At 36.4% G+C, this 22,840-nt stretch overlaps 1 protein-coding gene across 1 annotated transcript; it reads left to right on the top strand.

The window, feature by feature from the left end:
- Positions 1–684: 684 nt before the first annotated feature.
- On the top strand, positions 685–22,052 carry SEC22B (SEC22 homolog B, vesicle trafficking protein). Its single transcript, XM_024353853.3, is given in 6 exon segments — positions 685–929; positions 8,222–8,331; positions 13,832–13,929; positions 13,932–13,991; positions 16,696–16,842; positions 20,042–22,052. Coding segments are annotated over 6 exon segments (645 nt in total). The 5' UTR covers positions 685–854; the 3' UTR covers positions 20,197–22,052.
- The last annotated feature ends 788 nt before the right edge of the window (positions 22,053–22,840 follow it).

Raw genomic sequence — 22,840 nt, 5'->3', positions numbered from 1 at the left:
GGCTAATTTTTTTGTGTTTTTTTAGTAGAGACGGGGTTTCACCATGTTAGCCAGGATGGTCTCGATCTCCTGACCTCGTGATCCGCCCGCCTCAGCCTCCCATAGTGCTCGGATTACAGGCGTGAGCCACCGCGCCCGGCCTGATCCTAGCTTTTTGTAGGTGACTGACCTAGGTGGTACAAGATGTCCTGTACTTGTTCATTTATTCACACATACAACACATATTTATTGACTTCTTACCATAAACTGTTTAAGGAGCCTGGTGGGGATACCGCATAAACAAACAAGCAAAAATGGACAAAAATCTTTGTCTAGAAATATATAAATATAGAACATTTTATAGAATATATAACATAGAAAACAGAAAAAAATAAATATGAAAATAGCCTAATTTTCAGGGTTTTCCTTTTTTTACATACCCTTCATGGTTAACGGTTAGTGGTTAATGGGGATTACCCATTAACTCCCACCCTCCTTCCCAGCTCTCTCCCAAGACTTAGTTTCAGGAACTAGAAAATTCTGATTCAGCTTGGGTGCAATGGCCGCTCAAAGGGCGAGGCTTATTCGAAGCCTCAAATTCAGAAAACCCGGCCAGACCTTGGAAGTTAAGAAGGTGGAAGGCAGATCGCGGAACCAGTGTTCTGATAGTTGTGGTTCTCTGAGGGAAGCCAATTCTGGCGACCGGTAGTGGAAAGCTCTTGCGCTGTTTCCGGCCACCTCAGCGGGAAGCGGAGACGCAAGCAGCTGGATCTCCGGTAACTGAGACATAGGGTATAACTGTTGTCGCGGCGGAGGAAGTGAGGACGGCGCCAAGGGCCTTCCGGGCCAGTGTTGGATCCCTGTAGTTTGTGAAGATGGTGTTGCTAACAATGATCGCCCGAGTGGCGGACGGGCTCCCGCTGGCCGCCTCGATGCAGGAGGACGAACAGGTGAGCTGCTTACTCACGACCCGCGACCCCAAGTCTCTGTCAGCGCGCTTTGCCCTCAGCATCGGATTCCTTCCTAGGACCGGGAGACCTTTGTGACTTCCCGGGCACTCCCGACCTCTCTGAAGTGCGCTTTTATCTTTTAGTGTAGGAGAGACTACCGGCGAAGAGGAAATCTTTCCTGAAGGAGGAGTTAAGTGTTTTGTGTTAGCTGTTTCTCTTTAGAAAAACGCTCTGGAGAAGTGGTAGCTTTGGTTGATTGTGATCACCCAGTGTTCTTTGACTCTTTAGGGACTTTGTTAAAATTCAGGATTTCTAATTTTCTGCTGCTAATAGGACTGCTGATGGATAAATCCTGGGAAAAAATCAGCCAAGTTCTTCAACTCTATAACGTGGCACCTGATCCTTGACCTAGCTTGCTGACATCTTTTGAAAGTGGGTGAGGTAATATTGCCACATAAAAGCACCTGTTAAAGTTCAGTACATCACATTCTTTCAGGATTATCCCCAGTTCCCACCTTCTCCAGTACGCCGCACCACATTCCTGCAGTACATTGTAACTTATTTTTTTCTTTGTCTTTCAATAACTTGAGTTTCCTAGCGGGCAAACGACGGGTCTTAATCATCTCTTTGTTATCCATACCTTTTACAATAGCTGCTTTATGCTAGTAGGTGCTCAAAAGTATACTGAACTGATTAAAAACAGCACCAACTCCAGATGTCTTAAAAGAAAGCTGTTTTGTGTTTTAGAAACACAGTGGAAATTTCTGAAGTAAGACAAGTTTCTGGAGCAAGCTTGGGAGGTTCTGAAGACAAAGCTGAGAATGGAATTTATATAATTTGTTTAAAGTGATCAATTTTATTTTACTTTTCCATACAGTCTAAGTAAAACCTTGAGCCTTAAAAAAAGATGAGATATTGAAAAAATAGTTTGCACATTTCTTCTGTTGGACTTTTCATTCATATATTAATGCAAAAAATTTTTACTGAGCACATCAAATGTGCCAGGCATAGTGTTAATGCAGGGAGTTAGAGTACACAGTCTCTACCTTTGTGGAGCTTACAGTCTAGTGGAAAAATCAGATAACCAACGAACTATTAAAATGTAGTTTAACTGCTAAGGAGAAGGAAGAGGATTTTGTGCTTGAACATGGAAAATATATCTAAGTTGGTTTTAGGAAATCAGGAAAGTCTTCCCAGAAGGTATGACACTAAGGTAACAGTAGGATCCAGTAGTAAGGAACTATTCTATTTGGTTATATGCCTTTTTAGGTTTGATTTGGAAATATAGTTACTTTCACTTTTAGGAGAGTGGTGATACAGATAATAAAGTTGCAGGTCATGCTAAGTGAAATGTATTCTATTCATTACATAAAAACAAAGTCTAATCTTTGAAATAAACCGTGAACAATTTAACATACCCCAATTTGCTAATGTGAAATGTTTTTCAGGAATACTCTAGGACCATCCTGCAGAAGGAGTGTAATTGTTCAAATGAACCTAGGAATATGATTTGAACAAAGTAGATAGTGCAGGGAAATATCCTTGAAGGATGTGTAGTTTGACTAAAAAACAGTTTTCCTACAGTGGGTGGCTGTGTGTTGGGGGTAGGGGGGATGGAATCTGGTCAATTTTTAAATTATTGCATTGAATTCCAGTGTTGGCAAAGAATACAAAGTGAACTTGAAAGTCTCCTTAATATTAGTGGCCCCTACTCTCTGCCATGATACTTTATTGAAAAATTAATTGATTTATTGTTTTTTAATTATAAATTTGGTATTGATTTCATATTGGTTTATCAAGATGGGATGCTTTGTTTAATTGACAAGGAAAGAAATTTTACACACAAATATTTTTGTGATTGTAGTGCCATAGTATTTTCCTTTAGGAATTTTGACTTTGAATAATAAAGTTTGCCTAAACTTTTAATGTCTGTAAAGATCTGAATCTGAGGCTTACTTTTACTATTTTCATAGTATACAGAACATTTATAAAAGCGCCTACTACATACCAAACACTGTACTAAGCCTATTAAGTTCATTTTTTTATTTAATCCTCATACTACCATATTAGAACAGGTACTATTAAAATCTCCAATAATAGATAAGGAAGCTCTGAGGCTTAGAGAGGATAGATCACTTGCCTAAATTCACAGCTAATAAGTGGCATAATGAAATTTTTCATCAGGGTTTTTCCCCTTGGCACTGTTGACATTTGGGGATGGATAATTCTTTGTTCTTGGGGACTGTTCTGTATATTGTGTAGGAGGTCCAGCAATATTCCTGGCCTCTACCCTCTAGATGCCAGTAGTACCACTACCCTTCCCCACTTTGTTTGTTTGTATGATGACAAAAATATTTCTAGACATTGCTAAATGTCTCATGGGGGCAAAATCACCCCAATTGAGACCCAGTGGTTTTTATTAAGTTTTTGTCGACTCAGACAAAAACTTAATAACCACTGTACTTTAGTGCCTAACCACTGTACTTTACTGCCTTGTTCTAAGGCCTTTTAATGATGTCTTACCTCTTAGGAGTCCAGGAATAACTTTTTAATAAACAGATATCTCAACCAAACAGTTTTATATTTAATCACCTTAATTGTCCAGGCCAGATAATTCAATGTATTTTCATTTTTGTATGTTTTTGTTTTCTTATCAGTGTACTTTCAGTATTTACACTGATAATAGATATCATATTTTAGGTATTTACTAGGTGCCTGTACAAGCTGCCATATTACCGAAGATGGACAGTTATTCAGATAATACAATAGAGAGTAAAATTTACAAAATAATGTAGACAGAGTATTTTATACAGGGTGTTTCCTCTGTGTTTAACTGAAAATTTAGACTTAGGGCAGGAAGAGAGATGAGCTTTTCTTCTCAAATGTGGACTCCCTAACTGATACCCTGTTTATCTTTTTTCCTCATTCCTTTTATGGCGTGTTTCTCCTTTTAGGATTTTTGCAATTTCTTTATCTACCTTTCTGTTCTGCCTCAAAATTATTGTATTTTCTTTCATTTTCCTCTGGCATCGTGAAGGGCAGTCCAGACTTGAAGAAAGTGTTAGATCTCACCACATAGGCAGCAGGAAGCTCCAAGAAAGCAGATAGATAACATGTTATACAGTTAAATTGTCTCACGCTCCCAATCACTGAGGGTTGATTAATCCACTTACTGTAACTGCTTTTAGAGGAGAGTGGTTGGTTCTTGCTGCTGCTGGTCTTTGACCAGCTGAGTTCAATGGGTATTGATACCCACTGAACTCAGCTATGAAAATGATAAGAGCTATGAAGGCAAAAGTTGTTATTGATACAACTAGTTGTTCAGCAGTCTTAGGTGACAGCAACGAAAATTATTGTGGTTGTGTGTCAAGTTACTACCTTCTATCTTTTGTAATATATAGATCCAAATCCTACATTTGCTGTTGGATAACCTCAAATTTGTTTCACAGTTTTTCCAGTTATTCTGATCCACTGCATTATTGGATTACTAATAGATATCTCATAATTATATCATATACAAATTTCATTAATCTTTTGTAGATGAAGTAGAAAACAGAATGAGGATATCTAAATATTTTTAGGTGGACTGGCTAACTGTGGGCCCTTTGTGACTTTGATCTTGAAAGCAAACTAAAGGTCAGTATGTAAAACAGTGGTTAGGTTGTTTTGTGAGATCTAGATCAGAGCTGCCCCATGGTTTCTTGAGCATTTCCAATGAGTTAGAATTACATAGTAAGACTTCACCTAAAAGGTGGATCTACTATTGAAACAATTTCAATTATAGAGTTAGGGTAGCATAATGCTTAGGAGTAGGGGCTCCAGGGCCAGATTGCCTGCATTCAGATCCTAGTTCCTCCCTTTTTAGCTTAGAGGCTAAAAAGTTTGACTTCTCAAGTAAAAAATTGACATAATAATTCTAATCACCTCATGAAGAATAAACGAGTTAAATAATGTAAAGTGTTCAGAACAGTGGCTGGCAGAAAGTGAACACTTAATAATTTCATTTGATCATTTCTGAAGAATCTTTTCTAATTCCATCTTGCCTTTTTTTTTTTTTTTTTTTTTTTTTTTTTGAAATGGAGTCTCACTCTGTTGCCCAGGCTAGAGTGCAGTGGTGTGATCTCAGCTTACTGCAACCTCTGGTCCCCAGGTTCAAACGATTCTCCTGCTTCAGCCTCCCGAGTAGCTGGGATTACAGGCACCTGCAACCCTACCTGGCTAATTTTTGTATTTTTAGTTGAGATGGGGTTTCAGCATCTTGGCCAGTCTGATCTTGAACTCCTGACCTCATGATCCACCTGCCTTGGCCTCGCAAAGTACTGGGATTACAGGCGTGAACCCCCATACCCAGCCTCATCTTGCCTTTCTTAAAGGTTCACAGATCAGAATTGCACATAATTGATACACTGGATGGAAATATGTAATGAATGAATGATTTTTCACATTACAAAATTAATTTGTGCATATTATAGAAAGTTCAGTAAATACATAAAAGCAAAATGACCAAAATGTTAACAGTGTTCATTAACTATAATCTGTACTCAAATTATATCCATTTTGGTGGATGACCTTAAACATATGTATGTGTGTATAACATTAAATAATAGCTAATACCGTAAGACTGTTTCACCTAATTTTTTCCACTTAACAGTGTTTAATGAATATTTTCTCATATCATTAAACTCTATACAGCATTGTTTTAATGGCTGCATAGTATTCCATTGTATGAATATGCCAGAAAGATTATTATTTAACCATGAAGATTGTGCTAGCATTGTGTTCTCAAGGATGGTAATGCTAACTGAACCAGCATGGTAAGGTGTTGGTTGGCATACCATAATCCCTATAAATACATCCCCAGTGTTGTATATTGGCAGTCTTTACATTGCTGTTTGCAAATTCCTGAAATTGCAGAATGCTTTTGGCCAGTTTCTTATAGTTGATACAGTTGTTAGTCTTTTTCTCAGGTTACAGTAATGTTTACAGTGCCTCTTGTAAAGTCAAAGGATTTGTACCAATCTGAGTGGCAATTTTTTCCATGTTTCTTCAACTAGTCCTTTTAAGATTCTCACCTGCCTTTAGCAAAGAACATATATTTAACACCTGTGGTTGCAGTTATGTAAAAAATACCGATGTCACAGCCCCACCTCCAAGATGCTGACTTAATTGGTTTGGTAGTGGAGACTGGGCATAAGTAGTTTTGTTTTTGAGATTTCCCCAAATGATTCTATTGTGAAGCCAAGGTTGAAAATCACCGATCTATGTTGATATTCTTTCTTGGCACTTGAGTAGCATTCCCAACATTATTTGCATGCTTTTTATCTACTCTTATGGGTTCAGATCTCTTCAGAATGGCACTGGGGAAACAAAAAGATTGGTAAGTACCATTCAAATTTAGGAAAATAGAATATTGTGCACTAGTTCTTATTGGCTAAAAGCATATGACAGTATTCACTCTTACTGGCTGGCCATATATTAGTAGTACTGTTTAATATGATAATTTTGATATAATTATTATAAAGTACTGTTTAATATATAAAACTGTACATACAGACAGACATACATATGTTAATATAGAACTATTTCTCAAATATATAACAAATATATGTCAATAAAACAAATAATTGCCATAACAGTGGTATTAAACAAGATAAATCTACAAACTAATACCTCGACTGGACTCTGCCTATCTCCCCTGGTTCACCTCATGCTTATTCACCTTCTTATTCATATTGAAATTTCCAGTTCACCATTTTTACATATTGCTTAGAATCTTATTATCCTGTAATTGTACATTTGCTGATCTGCCACTTTATCATTTTATTGTTGCTTCCTTGTTTTTATTATCAGCTTAGCAGTACACTATCTACAATTATAAGATATCACTTTGTACTTTATCAAAGTTAGACCTCAGATCCTGGGAGACCCTAGCATAAATACTTTTCTACTTAAATATTTAGTTATTAAACATCTGCCAAAGGGAGGCTATTCTTTCTATGTAAAATAAATAATTCCAAAATAGGATTATTTCTTTGCATCACATGGCAGTGTCCTAGTCTGGGTTACTATACAAAATACCATAAATTGGGTGGCTTATAAATGACAGAAATTGATTTTTCTAGTTCTGCAAGGTGAAGATCAAGCACCAGCAGATTTGGTGACTATTGAGGGCCTATTCCTGGTTCATAGATGTCACCTTCTGGCTGTTTCCTCACATGGTGGATGGAGCAAGCTAGCCCTCTGTGGTCTCTTTTATAAAGGTACTAATCGCATTCATGAGGGCTCTACCCTCATGACTTAGTCATCTCCCAAAGGTCCCACTTCTTAATACCATCACTTTGGGGGGTTAGGATTTCAACATGAATTTTGTGGGGGATACCAGCAAACATTCAGACTATAGCTGGGTAGCTGGCAGAAAGCTCCCCTACCCCACATGTGGATGGAAAAACAATGTCTATTTGCTTCCCATTCTTCAGGCACTTCCTTTCCCTGTTGGATCTAGTAGATTGGAGATGCATGGTTTTCTTCTTTTGAAATGACACTGCTGTTTTTTCCAGTAGATTTGCCCCCTCTTTTTAACAAAAATAATTGTAAAAGCAGTTAGAAATTGTTCAGGAAAATATTACCTGTAATTATAACATATGAATGCTATTATTTTCATTTTTGTCTGCATATATCCCTCGATATTCAAACTTTTGCTGTCCAAACTTGGGAACCAAATAGATTTATTCAGTAAAGGGTATCTGACATCCTAATCTTTGTCTCTACCCTTGGTCATTTTTATGTAATTGCAGTCAAAGTGTTCATAATAATTTGCAGTCACTAGTACACACATTTAGTTTTGTTTAAACGCTAAAAACGGTAACACTTGTGGAAGGTTCTGCTGGATATTCCAACATAAAAATGAAATTCACCAATCTTGTTCCTAGGATATTCCCCTGAGTATAGCACATGCTGTGTAGTTCTGTGCCAATAACTGCAAATGAAATGGGTTAGGAGGAGAGTACTGTCCTAATAGTGGAAAGAACACTGGATTGAAAGTTAAGAGTGCTTAAGTGTATTTGAGGTATATGCTTTTGCTTCTTAGCAAATAACTAATGCGATCATCTTGAAGAAGTAGGGGTTAGGTCTTCCTCTGTACTCTGAAAGTAGGTTGTCTTTCCTCCGTTAAAATGAATCTTACTTACCTGTAAATGAAGGACCTCATTCAGAGTGTCCTCATAATATGATGCTTCTCACTAATTGATACAGCATTTTGTGGAAAATTCTTACATGAAGATGTCTTCTTTCAGTCTGGCCGGGACCTTCAACAGTATCAGAGTCAGGCTAAGTAACTCTTTCGAAAGTTGAATGAACAGTCCCCTACCAGATGTACCTTGGAAGGAGGAGCCATGACTTTTCAGTGAGTGTAATCTTGATTTCTTTATGATTATTTAAGTGTGAAATACAGTAACAGAATGCCTGATAAAAAATAATAATTTTTAAAAAGTAAAGATTACTTAAAAATGTTGTCTTTTGGGAGGAGCAACTTCTCTGGCTCTAATTCTACAAAATGGACATCTTGTTGGTTTTATCAGCATGCTTACAGTAATTTAACCTGTTAACGTGTGTCTATGCTGTGCCCATCATGCAATAATAGATAACTTCTTGCTTTAGGACTGTCTTGGAGCCAGATATGTGTAGGTTAGTACCCTTGCTCAAACATTTCCTAACAGTGTAACTTTGAGCAGCTCACGTAACTTCTCTAAGCCTCAGTTTCCTCTATAAAGTAGTGAAAATAAACATAGGAGGTTTGAGAGGATTGTGAGGGAATCTGTGTGTATTACTTAGCATCTTGTCTGACACACATGGGAAGAGTCAATAATTATTAGTTATTATTATTTTGAAAAAAGAAAATTATAAAAGATAAGAGCATCTTAATCAGTGGTTATAAATGATACAGCTGATAGAGGACTCAAAGGAACATTATTGGATTTTAAATTATCTACAAATAATTGGTATTTAATGTTTAATACATGCCAAGTTTGAAGCTGACAAAATAGGAAGGATTAAAAAGGAAAAGAGTACAAGAGCATCAGAGGAAAATAAAAACGGATTAGTTAAATAATCTTTGCTATTTTAGGGACTTAGATAGTAAGATAACTTAGGCCAGGGAGGAAGCTGCTATGTTCACTTTTAAAAAACAAAACAAAAATTCTCTACCTATAAAAGACAAGTAAAAAGTACATCAAAACAAAAATAAAACCCTAGGCAATTGGCTAAGAAAATGTTGGACATTATGTTTTATGATGTATTAATTTTTATAATATCTGAAATATTTTCTAGAACTCTAATTTTCAACACCAAAAATAGTCACTCACTTAATATCTAGTATCCTCATTTTCACCATGGTTTAGAGAACCAAGACCTAGGAAAGTTCTCATGGAATTGAGAAGAGATTTTCTTCTGCCTGATTCCTTTAGGACATTCATAATCTCATATCATCCTTTATTTCCATCCAAGAGCTATTAAGGGTTTATTCTTTGCCAGACCTTATACTGAGTCCTGCATTTAATGTCCATACCTTTTAACACTGTTCTCTTAGTACAGAGAGAGACATATACTCAAACAAGTATACTATAATATCTTAATTGAAAAGATGTTGTAAATTAGATTTAAATGAAATGTTTTGGGAACAGAGAGAAGGAAGGAACAAATTCCCATTTGTAGGGGGTAAGTTTGAAGAAACGGGACAGAGGAGGGGAGTATATATAAAGAAGTTTCACAGAAAAAATTATGGTAGAAATGAACATATGAAAATGAACAGGATTTCTCCAGGTATTTAAAAGAGCATTAACGGTTAGAAAAAACAATATAAGCAGAAGTCCACAAATATGTAAAGAACCTAGCATGTTGGAAAACAGTCCGCCATTTGGTTTATTAAAATATATGATAGAATGTTGCTTACACTTGTTTTGAAAGGCTGTAAATATAATACCATGGAGTATGATTTTATTTTGTAGGTATTAGGGAACCCTTAGAGTTTGTAAGCAGGGTAATATGGTCATCTGTAGTCTCTGGGAATAAAACTGATGGTATAGAAGATGGTGTAGACTAAAAGCAAAGAGACCAGTTAACTCAGGTGCCCAAGCAAGGAATAAGACAGCTGTATTATTAATATTATTTTAAGGGGCCTGAGAGATCATATAATAGTCTTTATCCTTTATGGAGCCCTAGGATGCCTCAGGAGCCACATGGAAAGGGCAAGGATGGGAGTATATATAATGCTTTGGGCCCCTAAACTCCTCCTTATGTTTTAAATTTTTTCCTTTTATTTTCAGTTGACATGTAATAATTATACATATTTATGGGATACAGAGTGATATTTCAATACATGTATACAATGTGTAATCAAATCAGAGTAATTAGCATATTCATCACCTCAAACATTTATCATTTCTTTGTGTTGTGAACATTCAAAATCTTGTAGCTTTTTGAAAATACGTGGTAAGTTATAGCTAGCCATATTCACCCTACAGTTCTGCAGAACACCAGAACTCATTCTTCCTATCCAGTTGTAATTTTTTATCCATTAACTTGCCTCTGCCCATCCTCCCCTTCTCTCTACCTTTCCCTACTTCTAATACCCACAATTCTACTCTCTACTTCCATGAGCTCAAGAATTTTTTTTGGCTCCTACATATGAATGAGAACATGACATATTTATCTTTCTGTGCATGACTGATTTTATTTAACGTAATGTCCTCCAGATTTATCCATGTTGCTGCTAATGATAGAAATTCATTCTTTTTTATGGCTGAATAGTATTCCATGGTGTGTGTGTGTGTGTGTGTGTGTGTGTGTAAAAACACTTTTAAAATCCATTATTCTCTTGATGGACATTTCTCTTGATTATCTATCCATAGATATTATGAATGGTGCTGCCGTAAACGTGGGGGTACAGATAAGTTTTTAACATAATGAGTTTTTTTCCTTTGGAGAAATACCCAGCAGTGGGATTGCTAGATTGTATGGTAGTTCTGTTTTTAGTTTTTTGAGAAACCTCCATACTGTTTTCCATAGTGTATAAAAGTTCTCTTTTCTCTTCATCCTCAACAGCATTTATTGACTTTTGTCTTTTTAATATACATTTTAACTGGGGTGAAATAATATATCGTTGTGGTTTTTATTTACATTTACCTGAAGATTAGTGAAGTTGAGCATTTTTTCATATACTTGGCCATTCGCATGTCTTTTGAGAAATGTCAATTCTGTTCCTTGCCTACTTTTTAATTGAATTATTTTTGGTTTTGCTGTTGAGTTGTTTGAGTTCCTCGTATGTTCTGGATATTAGTTCCTCATCAGATGAATGAAACTAGATCCCTATCTCATCATATACAAAAATCAACTTAAAGTAGATTAAAGACTTAAGCATAAGACCCTAAACTATAAAACTACTAGAAGAAAACATAGGAGAAATGCTTCAGGACATGAACCTGGGCGAAGACTTTATGGCAAAGACTTCAAAGCACAGGCAGCAGAAAAGAAAGTAGACAAATGGGACTGTATTAAACTAAAAGCTTCTGCACAGCAAAGGAAACAACACAGTGAAGAGACAACTTGCACAATGGGAGAAAATATTTGCAAACTCCTACTTAAACTAAAGAACCTCTGATTTTATCTGATATATACATTGGCCTTCTGAATATAAGTTTTGCTTGTTATATATACATATTCCATATATAAATATATATATTTGCATGTGTGTGTGTGTATACTATGGCTAAAAAGAAGTTGGAAAACCAACATTTTTCTAAGCCTAACATTTTTCTAAGAATTTCTCAGATGTGTAATCATATAGCCCATTCCAGAGTGCATGGGCGCTCATCATCACAAAAGAAAGTCAGTTCCATTGTTGAAAAGTTTCCAGTTGATTACAGAGTTCTCCTGGACTGTAAATTAAGGAGTCTTATTAGTCTTGTACCCAGTAAACATTATGTCATTAACCTTACATTTCTATCCACAGAAATTTCCAGTTACAGTGTTTTCCTTTGTGGCTGGAAAGAGTTTAAATATGTGTATGCTAGTTTACCATATAGAATCAAAGGGTGGATGGAGTCACAACTCTGAATTTTTCAAGAAAAAGTCTTAAGTATTAAGCAAAAAACAAATAACCCCATTTAAAAAATGGACAAAAGACATGAGCAGATATTTCTCAAAACATACTAGAGGCTAGCAAACTAATGAAAAAATGCACATCACTAATTATTGGAGAAATGCAAATCAAAACCACAATAAGATACCATCTCACAACAGTCACAGGGCTATTATTAAAAAGTCAAAAAACAACAGATGCTGATGAGGCTGTGGAGAAAAAGGAATTGCTTATACACTGTTCGTGGGAATGTAAATTCAGCCACTGTGGAAAGCAGTTTAGAGATTTTTCAAAGAACTTAAAACAGAACTACCATTAGACCCAGCAAACCCATTAATGGGTTTATATCCAAAAGGAAACAAATCTTTCTACCAAAAATCATGCACTTGCATATTCATTGCAGCACTATTCACAATAGCAAAGATATCAACCTAGGTACATGTTAGTGGTGGATTGGATAAAGAAAATGTAGTATATATACAGTATGGAATACTATGTAGTCATAAAAAGAAATGAAATCATGTCCTTTGCAGCAACATGGATGGAGCTGGAAGTCATTACCTAAGTGAATTAATGCAGGAACAGAAAACTAAATACTGTATATTCTCATTTATAAGTTTATAAGCTAAACATTGGGCACTCATGGACATAAATATACTGAGGACTTACTAGAAGAGGAGGGAAGGAGGGGGCAGGGGTTGAAAAACTATTAGGTAGTATGCTTAGTACTTGGGTGATGGGATTGTTTGTACCCCAAACCTCGGCATTATGCAATATACCCAGGTAACAAACCCGCACATATACATCCTCAAGCTAAAATAAAAGTTTAAAATGTTAGTTGAAGAATTGTGTAATGGGCTGGGTCCAGTGGCTTACACCTGTAATCTCAGCACTTTGGGAGACTGAATTGGGTGGATCGATTGAGGTCACGAGTTTCAGACCAGCCTGGCCAAAATGGTGAAACCCCATCTCTACTAAAAATACAAAAATTAGCTGGGTGTGGTGGTGGGTGTCTGTAATCCCAGCTATTTGTGAAGCTGAGGCGTGAGAATCACCTGAACCTGGGAGGCGGAGATTGCTGTAACTGAGATCATGCCACTGCATTCCAGCCTGGGTAATCTGGGTGATGGAAAGAGCCCTGTCTCAAAAAAAAAAAAAAAAAAAAAAAAAGAGAATCTACTGGATGAAAAATTATAATAAATATGTCTAAATACTCCTTTTAGAATATACGGCTAATAGGCTGGGTGCAGTGGCTCACGCCTGTAATCCCAGCACTTTGGGAGGCTGAGGCAGGCGGATCACGAGGTCAAGATATCAAGACCATCCTGGCCAACCAACATGGTGAAACCCCGTCTCTACTAAAAATACAAAAATTAGCTGGGCATAGTGGCGCACACCTGTAGTCCCAGCTGCTCGGGAGGCTGAGGCAGGAGAATGGCTTGAACCCGGGAGGCGGAGGTTGCAGTGAGCCGAGATAATGCCACTGCACTCCAGCCCGGGGGACAGAGTGAGACTCCGTCTCAAAAAAAAAAAAAAGAAAAAAAAAAAAAAAAAAAAACAAAAAAAAGAATATACATCTAATAATGGGAAGATGTTTGCTTTCTGATTCCAAGGATTTGCGGTTTTAAATTGACTCTCATTTAGCCAGCCTCAAAGTATTTAGGCTAGATTTTTTAAAAAGTTTGCATGGTACAGAGATTCTGCTTTAAACTGTTGTCAGTGCTATTACTTTACAGACAACTTTGTCTTGCTTTTTATGTCTCACCAGCTACATTATTGAGCAGGGGGTGTGTTATTTGGTTTTATGTGAAGCTGCCTTCCCTAAGAAGTTGGCTTTTGCCTACCTAGAAGATTTGCACTCAGAATTTATGAACAGCATGGAAAGAAGGTGCCCACTGTGTCCCGACTCTATTCCTTTATTGAATTTGGTGAGTTTTTGCCCCTCACTTCTCTCTATCAAGGGAGCAAACAATATGGAGAAGCTATTTGTTACACTGATATAATATTTATACATTTTTTCTGATGTTTACTTGCTGAAGTTTTAGCTTCTGCTTCCTTTTCCATTCCACTTCTTTTTGTCTTTTTGAGTGACTAAGGCTTTGTTCTGAAAAGTAATTTTCTCTAGTCTTTTGATCTTTCCCCCATAGAAATTGTTGCCTTTTGCCCTTTCTGTTATTTGGTTTGATTCTTCTTTAGAGTCACATGTGACAGGAACTGTGCCTAAAGATCTACTTGATTGGCATGTAATGGCTGAGTTCTTCTTTACCCCAGTCCACAGACTCACACTCACAATAAGGCTCATTTTATGGAGATCAGAATTGGGAAATCAGAAAGAATGATGTTCTGTTTCTTTTAGTAGAATAAGATCCTCTAATTAAAAAAACAAAACATAACAAAGAAATAGAAGATACCTGGTACTCATGGTATTGGGGTATAATATTTACTACATTCAGGAATAGTGAGCATAGGTGTCTGTATTTGTACAAGAATTATAGAAAGACTAATTACTAATCAGACCTGGTAAAGTATCTGATGGTAAGGGATCAAAGGAAATGTCCTAAGTACAGTAAGTACAGGGAGTGAGAACAAGTAGGATCAGGCTATATCGCTGAAATTTTTAGTTAAAAGAGAAATTGGTTTTACTGGCTTAGAATTTTTGAAGTGTTTCAAGTTTGCTAGATAAATGGGTCATCTTGCTTTGGAAAAACACTCTAGTGTTTCATAACTATATACTCTCCAAGTGCTGCTTTATATAATGTCCAGTTTTTCAAATTTTATTTTTATAGACAGTAATACTCCCATAAACCTCCCTCAAAAATAAGACAAATGTATCAGGGTCATACAGGAAACAGATGGCACACCCAAATTAGCTTAAGGGATTATATACAAAGATATGACTAGGCTGTAGGAGAATTACAAGGTACAGTAACCTCTGACCAGTAGCATACTGGTTGTTGCCATCCCTAGGCCTGAATGTATAAGGGGGAGGAGCAGTTTCTGAAACTGAAAAGGAGAAAATTTCTAGAGAAGGCCAACTTGAGAGGAGCGTAACTTTTGGTAGAGGGATACTTCCAGAAGAAGGTTATTTCCTTCTCTGAAAGAAGCCAGGGGAATAAATACCCAGACATCACTCACTGTCTGTTCTCTTTCTTCCCTACTGTTGGGGCTTCTTCATTGCCTGAACCTAACTGGCACAGAGCAAGGAGTCTATTGAGGCGCTTCATCCAAGTCAGCTTCCCAGTGCAGAAAGCAAGGTGCAGGAGGGCAGAGAGGAGATCTAAAGAGGCAAATGAAAGGGGTACAGCACACTTAAATTAAGATTTTTGCCAAAAGTTGAAAATATCTTTAATAATAAGTCATTCTTCCTATAGTTTTGAGAAATACTGATATGAGCAAAAGATGGATGAGACTTCAGTATTTATTTATTTATTTATTTATTTATTTATTTATTTATTTACTTAGAGACAGAGTCTCGCTCTATTGCCCAGGCTGGGGTGCAGTGGCATGATTTTGGCTAACTGCAACCTCTGCCTCCTAGGTTCAAGTGATTCTTGTGCCTCAGCCTCCTGAATATCTGGGACTAGAGGTGCACGCTGCCATGCCCAGCTAGCTAATTTCGGTATTTTTGGTAGAGATGGGAGTTTTGCCTTGTTGGCCAGGCTGGTCTCGAATTCCTGGCCTCAAGTGATCCACTCATCTTGGCCTCCCAAAATGCTGGGATTTATACATGTGAGACACAGTGCCTGGCCGAGACTTCAGTTCAGTTTTATATTGGTATTTTGGAAAACTCCCTATTACATATTTGCTTTACCTGAGGCTTAAGAATGGAATGAAACTGGGAATGTATATTAGAGAAAATAAGGTAAAGTTTCTCAGCTTTTTAATGATCATGAACCCTTTTGCCATGTTAGGCTGTAATAATGCTAGAGTGTTACCAGCATCCTTTTAAGGAATGTGTAGAGGTAAGTAACACTTAGCCTAAGGGTCCTCAGAATACTGTTTGAAAATTTCTGTTTTCAGGAAAGGCTTACTATAGTGGGTCTTAATTTCTCTAAGGATTCTGATAGCAGCCTTAGATAGCAAATACTTCTAATTTAAAGGTATTCAAAGGACATTTCTCCTGAATGGTCGTCTAATTATACCTTTACATCTTACAAATGAAATAATCAAAGCCTAGATTTTGATATTCAACCAAGAGTTTGGTTAACCATGGACAGTGGCAAATCCAGGAATAAACTCAGAACTGTTTTGGGTTTTTTTGTTTGTTTGTTTTTGAGACAGAGTCTTGCTCTGTCACCCAGGCTAAAGTGTGGTGGTGTGATCTCGGCTCACTGCAACCTCTGCCTCCCAAGTTCAAGTGATTCTCCTGGCTCAGCCTCCTGAGTAGCTGGGATTATAGACGTGTGCTGCCATGCCTGGCTAACTTTTTATATTTTTAGTAGAGACGGGGTTTCACTGTGTTAGCCAGGATGGTCTCGATTTCCTGACCTCATGATTCACCTGCCTTGGCCTCCCAAAGTGCTGGGATTACAGGTGTGAGCCACCGTGCCTGGCCAACTCAGAACTTTCAATTTCCTACCTCAGTACTTTGATGGCCATGAAAGAAATGGTCAGTTTTCTTCATCATTCTAGATACTTTCATTCAGAAAACCAAGAAGCTCTACATTGACAGTCGTGCTCGAAGAAACCTAGGCTCCATCAACACTGAATTGCAAGATGTGCAGAGGATCATGGTGGCCAATATCGAAGAAGTGTTACAACGAGGAGAAGCACTCTCAGGTATCTAAAAGCAATGAGTCTTATGAAGAAATGGTTCTCATTCCATAGACAAGGATAGCTTATTTTGCAGTGCCTTTTATGCTATTAGATTCTACCTAGAACTGTTAAGAATTTATGTCCCAGAAGTACATTACATTACAATGCTCCCAATATATTTTTTTTCCTAGCATGATTAGTTTTTGTTGAGTTGGAACAGTGTAAAGGACTCATCCATATTAGAAGCAATGATTATTTCTAAGATATTCACAAAATTAATTAAATTATATAACTTGTATAAATTAAGGGAAATGAATGAGAGAAAACTCAACAATGTATTGCAGTGGTTTTTTGAGTAGCCTCTTTGGGAGACTTTACTGCTGCCAGATCAATCTTTATAAAATGCCATTTTCATCAAGGCATTCCTCTCTGAAAAACTTTTAAATCTGGGACTACAAGATAAGATCCAGTCTGACTTATTTTTCCGTCAGTCAGCCATTGTTATTGAGAGCTTGTTATTTGTAAGGCATTGTGCTCTACATATGGAAAATAAGGAAGATGCAAATGTCTGTCATTCTCTAGTTCACAAACATTCTTCTGTAGCCACACCAGCTTCTTTACTATCCTTAGTGGTCTATTCTGCCTTATGCTGGACCTGTTCTGTAAGACCTCCATAAGAACTGTCTCTTTAAAGAACCTTTCTCTGATCCTTATAGCCTGTATCACATTAATCTCTTCTGTACTTTAAACTCCTAAAGCACTTAGTAACATAATGGTTTTAGCACATATTACATGTATGTGTGTTTACCTAATTTACCTTAAATATATTTATTAAATACCTCTTACCATATTAAATATATATTTAATATATATTAAATATATTTCCATATAACATAAGTATATATTTCATATATTTATATTAAAGTAGGCAAACATATTTGGATAATTAAATATTTTTATATAATTTCATATTTTTTTTTGAGACAGAGTCTTGTTCTGTTGCCCAGGCTGGAGTGCAATGGCACGATCTTGGCTCACTGCAACCTCCATCTCCTGGGTTCAAGCGATCTTCCCACCTTATCCTCCTGAGTAGCTGGGGCTACAGGCATGTGCCACCACGCCTGGCTAATTTTTGTATTTTCTTAGTAGAGATGGGGTTTTGCCATGTTGTTCCAGCTGGTCACAAACTCCAGGGCTCAAGCAATCCACTCACTTCAGCTTCCCAAAGTGCTGGGATTACAGGCATGAGCCACAACACCCAGCCCTTTATATAATTTTAAAAGTGTAGGTAATTAGGTAAAATTAGGTTAAAAGTATATGTATATTTACCTGATATTTAAATATTACCTAAGTGTTTAATGTGGACATGTAAGCTCTTTAAAGATAGTGCTTATGTATTTTATATCTGTTTCACATACTCCTTATATATCCCCCACAGAAATGGTCACAAATAGGTTCCTTAATAAGTATTTTTGAATTCAGCCATGCTATATATTCATTAGTAAGTGAGTTTTCTTTTATTATGAACTACAAACTTTAACCTTTTTTTGAGTAGTGAGCAGTTATTCATTTACCTTCACACTCTTTAAATACCAAATTTTGAGTGAGTGAGTGTGTAAGGTTTTGTCATACAGACTTGCAATTCCTATATGGGATAAAGTAGACAGGCACAGGAATTTTTCTTGTATCACTCATGCAAGACTCTAAATTCCTTAAAGGCAGGGATCATGTACATTTTGATCACTGTTGTATCCTCAGCACTTCACATGGTGCCTGTCACGTAAATATTTGTTAAATGACTTCTCCAAGCAATAGCTTTGTCTTTATGTTATCCTGTATTTCAAAATGTTCATATATAAATTCTCTCAACTATGACTTGTTTCATAGGGTCTAATAATTGTTCCTCTGCTGAGTTATTCTCAGCAGATTTAGATTCATTTAGCAAATGTTTATTGAGCACTAACTATATACCAGGCCCTGTTCTGGGCATTCAGGATATAGCAGCAAACACAATAATTTAAAATCCCTGTCCAGTGAAGTGTATATTCTTGTAGGCTCTGTAAAAAGATGCCCTGTGCATTGTCATGGTTATTTCTCAGTCCCTGACTCTTCTTCCGTGACTAGATGTTTTTCTTACTCATGTGATCAGTTGCTAATTCAGACGTGGCTGTCATGCCTGTGTTATTAAGTAACGCCATGTTTCCCAATCAAAACCAGTCTCTATTAAGCAACTCCAAATATTCCAAAAGCATTCTTTAAGGAAGAAACAACTGGATTGCAAAATAGTTTTTTCTGAAATTTAAAGAAGTGAAAAGTTTGATCAGAATTTATTATGTCAAATGGAGTTTGTGTTTATTATTAAAATATGCCCTATATTTTAATATGGTCTAGCTTGTGTCTATCTGGCTATTTCTCTAAGTGTTTAGTTAACTGTTATAAGAAGATAACAACATTACAAATGTCCTTGGGGGTGAAAAAACTTGCCAGAAAATACTAAAAAGCTTAATTTACTTGCGTTTTTTTTTGTAGTACTTATCGTATTTTAGTTACAACTTTCCTATGTCTATTGAAATATAAATCCTGATAGCTTTAACTTCATAGTAGTCTCTACTATGTGGAGAATCTTAGAAATGTTAGCAGTCATCATTGAAGTATAGCTTAAGACTGTGTTTGGTTAATTGAATTTTATGGTTATCTGAGTTTGTTTTACATGGATTATCATTATCATTTTTCAAAATATAAGAGAATATGATTCAGACCATTAGAAGATTATGAAGATAATAATTATTAACATGTAATAATTATTATAATTTATCATGTTCAGGCATTGTTGCTCACTTTACAGGCAATCTCATGTACATACAACTTTATGACATAGTTACTGTTATTATCCCCAATTATAGATGAAGAGACTAGGTTTTAAATAGGTTACATGACTTGACCAATGTCACATAACTTGTACAGGTGATATCTGAACCAAAGAGTCTGAGGCCAGAACCTGCACTTCTAACCACCTTACTATATAGCCTCAAAAATTCAGACATAATCTGATCAGCATCATCAGTTAATTAGTATATGCAATGTTAGCCTTAAAATAAAAATTATGATTTAAGATTCATGGTTGTTGCAGTGCTGCTCATTTTGGTTATTTTTAATGCCTTAATACTTTTGGCAAAATACTTCCAGGGACTAATTAATGTTTTCCTTTTTTCCTCTTTGACAGCATTGGATTCAAAGGCTAACAATTTGTCCAGTCTGTCCAAGAAATACTGCCAGGATGCGAAGTACTTGAACATGCGTTCCACTTATGCCAAACCTGCAGCAGTAGCTGTATTTTTCATCATGTTAATAGTGTATGTCCGATTCTGGTGGCTGTGAAATAATGAATACAGTCACTGGTAAGGGAGAACCTAGAACCCAGTAGGTGTATATTTTCAGGAAACTGAGCTCACAGAGATGTGTATTAGAATCCAAGTGGAACTTCTGCCTCTAAAGACCTTGCAAGAAAAGAGATGTCCTGAAAATGAAAGGTTGCACCTCATTTAATGAAGTTTAACCCTATGTAGAAAGTCTCTTTCGGGGGCAGAGGCTTTCTCTGGGTGCCAAGCCATATATATTAGGGAATAGTAGATTGTTATTTTGTTTTTTCCCTCCCAGTGCATTTTAAAAACAGCACTGGCTGGGGCATTCTCATTCTCTGATGGAGCCATCAATGAGATTTAACTTAGTCAACCTGTGCTAGCAACATTCTGAAATTCCTTCAAAGAAGGCAGTCCTTTGGGAAGGTGTTTTTTTTGTTTTGTTTTGTTTTTTGTTTTTGACTCTAATCAACATTCCTTTTGTTGGTGACATTTGTGATTTTCAGTGATCTGAGTTTTTGATGGCCTTTTAAACAAGACTCCAGTATGTGAAGGTTAATTGCTGTGCTCCACAGATCTTGTCTATTGGCCCCTGTAGAAAGTTAACCTTTGTTGTTTTCCTTTTATAATTTGCTTATTGCACAATTGCTTTAGGGTAAGTGAATTATATTAAGATGCCTTGAAATTATAGCACTCCTTGATTAAGAAGCTAAAATGTTTCTCTCATTTACTCCTTAAACAAAAGACTTAAATTAGTTTGGGTCATTATTACTTTTATTTTGCAGCATTTGGTTTGTTATTAGTGTAAGAGCAAGTATAGGATATGGAGAGGCCCCTGGCTTCATGAGAACAAAGGAAGGCCCAGGTTATAATTACAGCTTTCTCCTGCCCCTTCTTTACTTTCTCTACCACAGTTTTCTCCACTGTTTGTTTTCCTCTTGCCACAATTTGCTAACATTTAAAAAATTTTCCTGCACCCAGTAGTTTCATATCCTGTAGACATCCTCTTAGGACATTCTCAAATTTCAAAATAAAAAATATTCATCTATGTAGTTAATTAAAGTTAAAAGTTTTTGCAGATCAACTACTCAAACTACTAAATACATTTACCTGAGAAAAAGTCTCTGGGAGCACTTCATTCCTGTTTTAGTTCGTGTAAATTCTCTGAGAATGTTCTGGAGATAGATAACTCATTTACAGTGGTTTCTATTAACTAATTAAAGTACCCATGATTTTTTCCTTTTCTGCTCAGGGATGATGGAGATTTCCTTTTACCTTCTGAGGTAGAACTTTTTAATGGGGAAAATAGGCCTTTTAAATATTATTGCCAGGGTCTGCAATAATAACTTAAAATAATAACTTAAAATTCCTGTACATACTGCAAATATTTCTTTAAATTGCACAGGAAAATGAGCGAACTTTTTATTTCTTAATATCTTTGGCAAAAAACTTTAACCAGTAAGCAATTTTATAACCCTGAGGGATCATCAAAGATACTATCCTGATTCCTGGTAAGGAAAAATATATTATTTCCTTATAACAAGGCAAGGAGAAATGCTATTTTATTCCTGATAATTTATATAACTAGAATAATTTTTTTCCTTTCTTTTATGGACCTAAATCTGCCAATTGGGAATTTTGTGCATGAAATATGAAGTTACTTTTTATAGATAATCAGTGCTTTTAAGTCCCTAAAAGGCTCCTGCTGAAGTAATGATGATGTTAATACTAAAAGCCTTTGAAAGGCTGAAAACCTACATAGTGGTACCATAGTATTTGGAGCTTCTATAGGAGTGGAGAGGGGCAGCTCATTGTTGAGAGTTGCATGCTGCAACCTAATGGTCAGCAATGAAATAAATACTTGTAGAATGTTCACTTCAGTGTGAAGTTTTGTTATCTAGTTAATTTATATACATATATCCTTTGTAGATACATTTCTATCTAATCTTGTTGGGCTAATTAAGAAATAAGGGGTGGGGTAATTGTCAACAAAGGGAGAAGAAAGTGGTTTAAGATCAGGGCAGCAGAAAAATTAGAGAACAAGAATATCATAATATGGCTCCTGGTTTTCTTTATAAGAGGCAGTGGGAAGATCTGACTAGATGAAATGTATCATCAACCAAACTGGCATCTAAAATAGAATGGGATAAATACTGTATGGGGTAATTGGAGGCATATTAAGAAAGGACACCTAATTTATTTTGGGAAGAAGTATGTTAAGAGAAGACTTTCTAGAGAAGGAGAATGGGGCATTCTGGGAAGAGTCAATGGCATGTGCAAAGGCATGAATAAAGACAGCGAGGCATATTTTGGAAATGTAACAGCTTGATTCAGCTTAGCCCATAGGGTAAGCATAGACAACAGAGGAGACTTGAGGAATGAGAACTAGATGGGTACACTATCATAAAGGGACTTGTCTATCATGCTGAGGAGTTTAGACCATCTTAATGGTAGTGGCCAAGGATGGCATCAGATTTATAGTTTCAAGTGATCATAATATTGGCATAAAAGATATATTAGGGAGGAAGCCTGAAGTAGGGAGATGAAAATAAGGAGCCATCAAAGGCAGAATGAAACTTAGGCAGATTTCAAGTGATTTTCAAAAATGATGTGATCAGAGGTACCAGATAATAACTATTACATAACACTTTCTTTGTTAGGAG

This window comes from Pan troglodytes, chromosome 1, assembly GCF_028858775.2.
Source record: "Pan troglodytes isolate AG18354 chromosome 1, NHGRI_mPanTro3-v2.0_pri, whole genome shotgun sequence".
In the NCBI taxonomy this organism is placed as follows: Eukaryota; Metazoa; Chordata; class Mammalia; order Primates; family Hominidae; genus Pan; species Pan troglodytes.
This window is presented reverse-complemented; position numbering and strand designations above follow the sequence as displayed.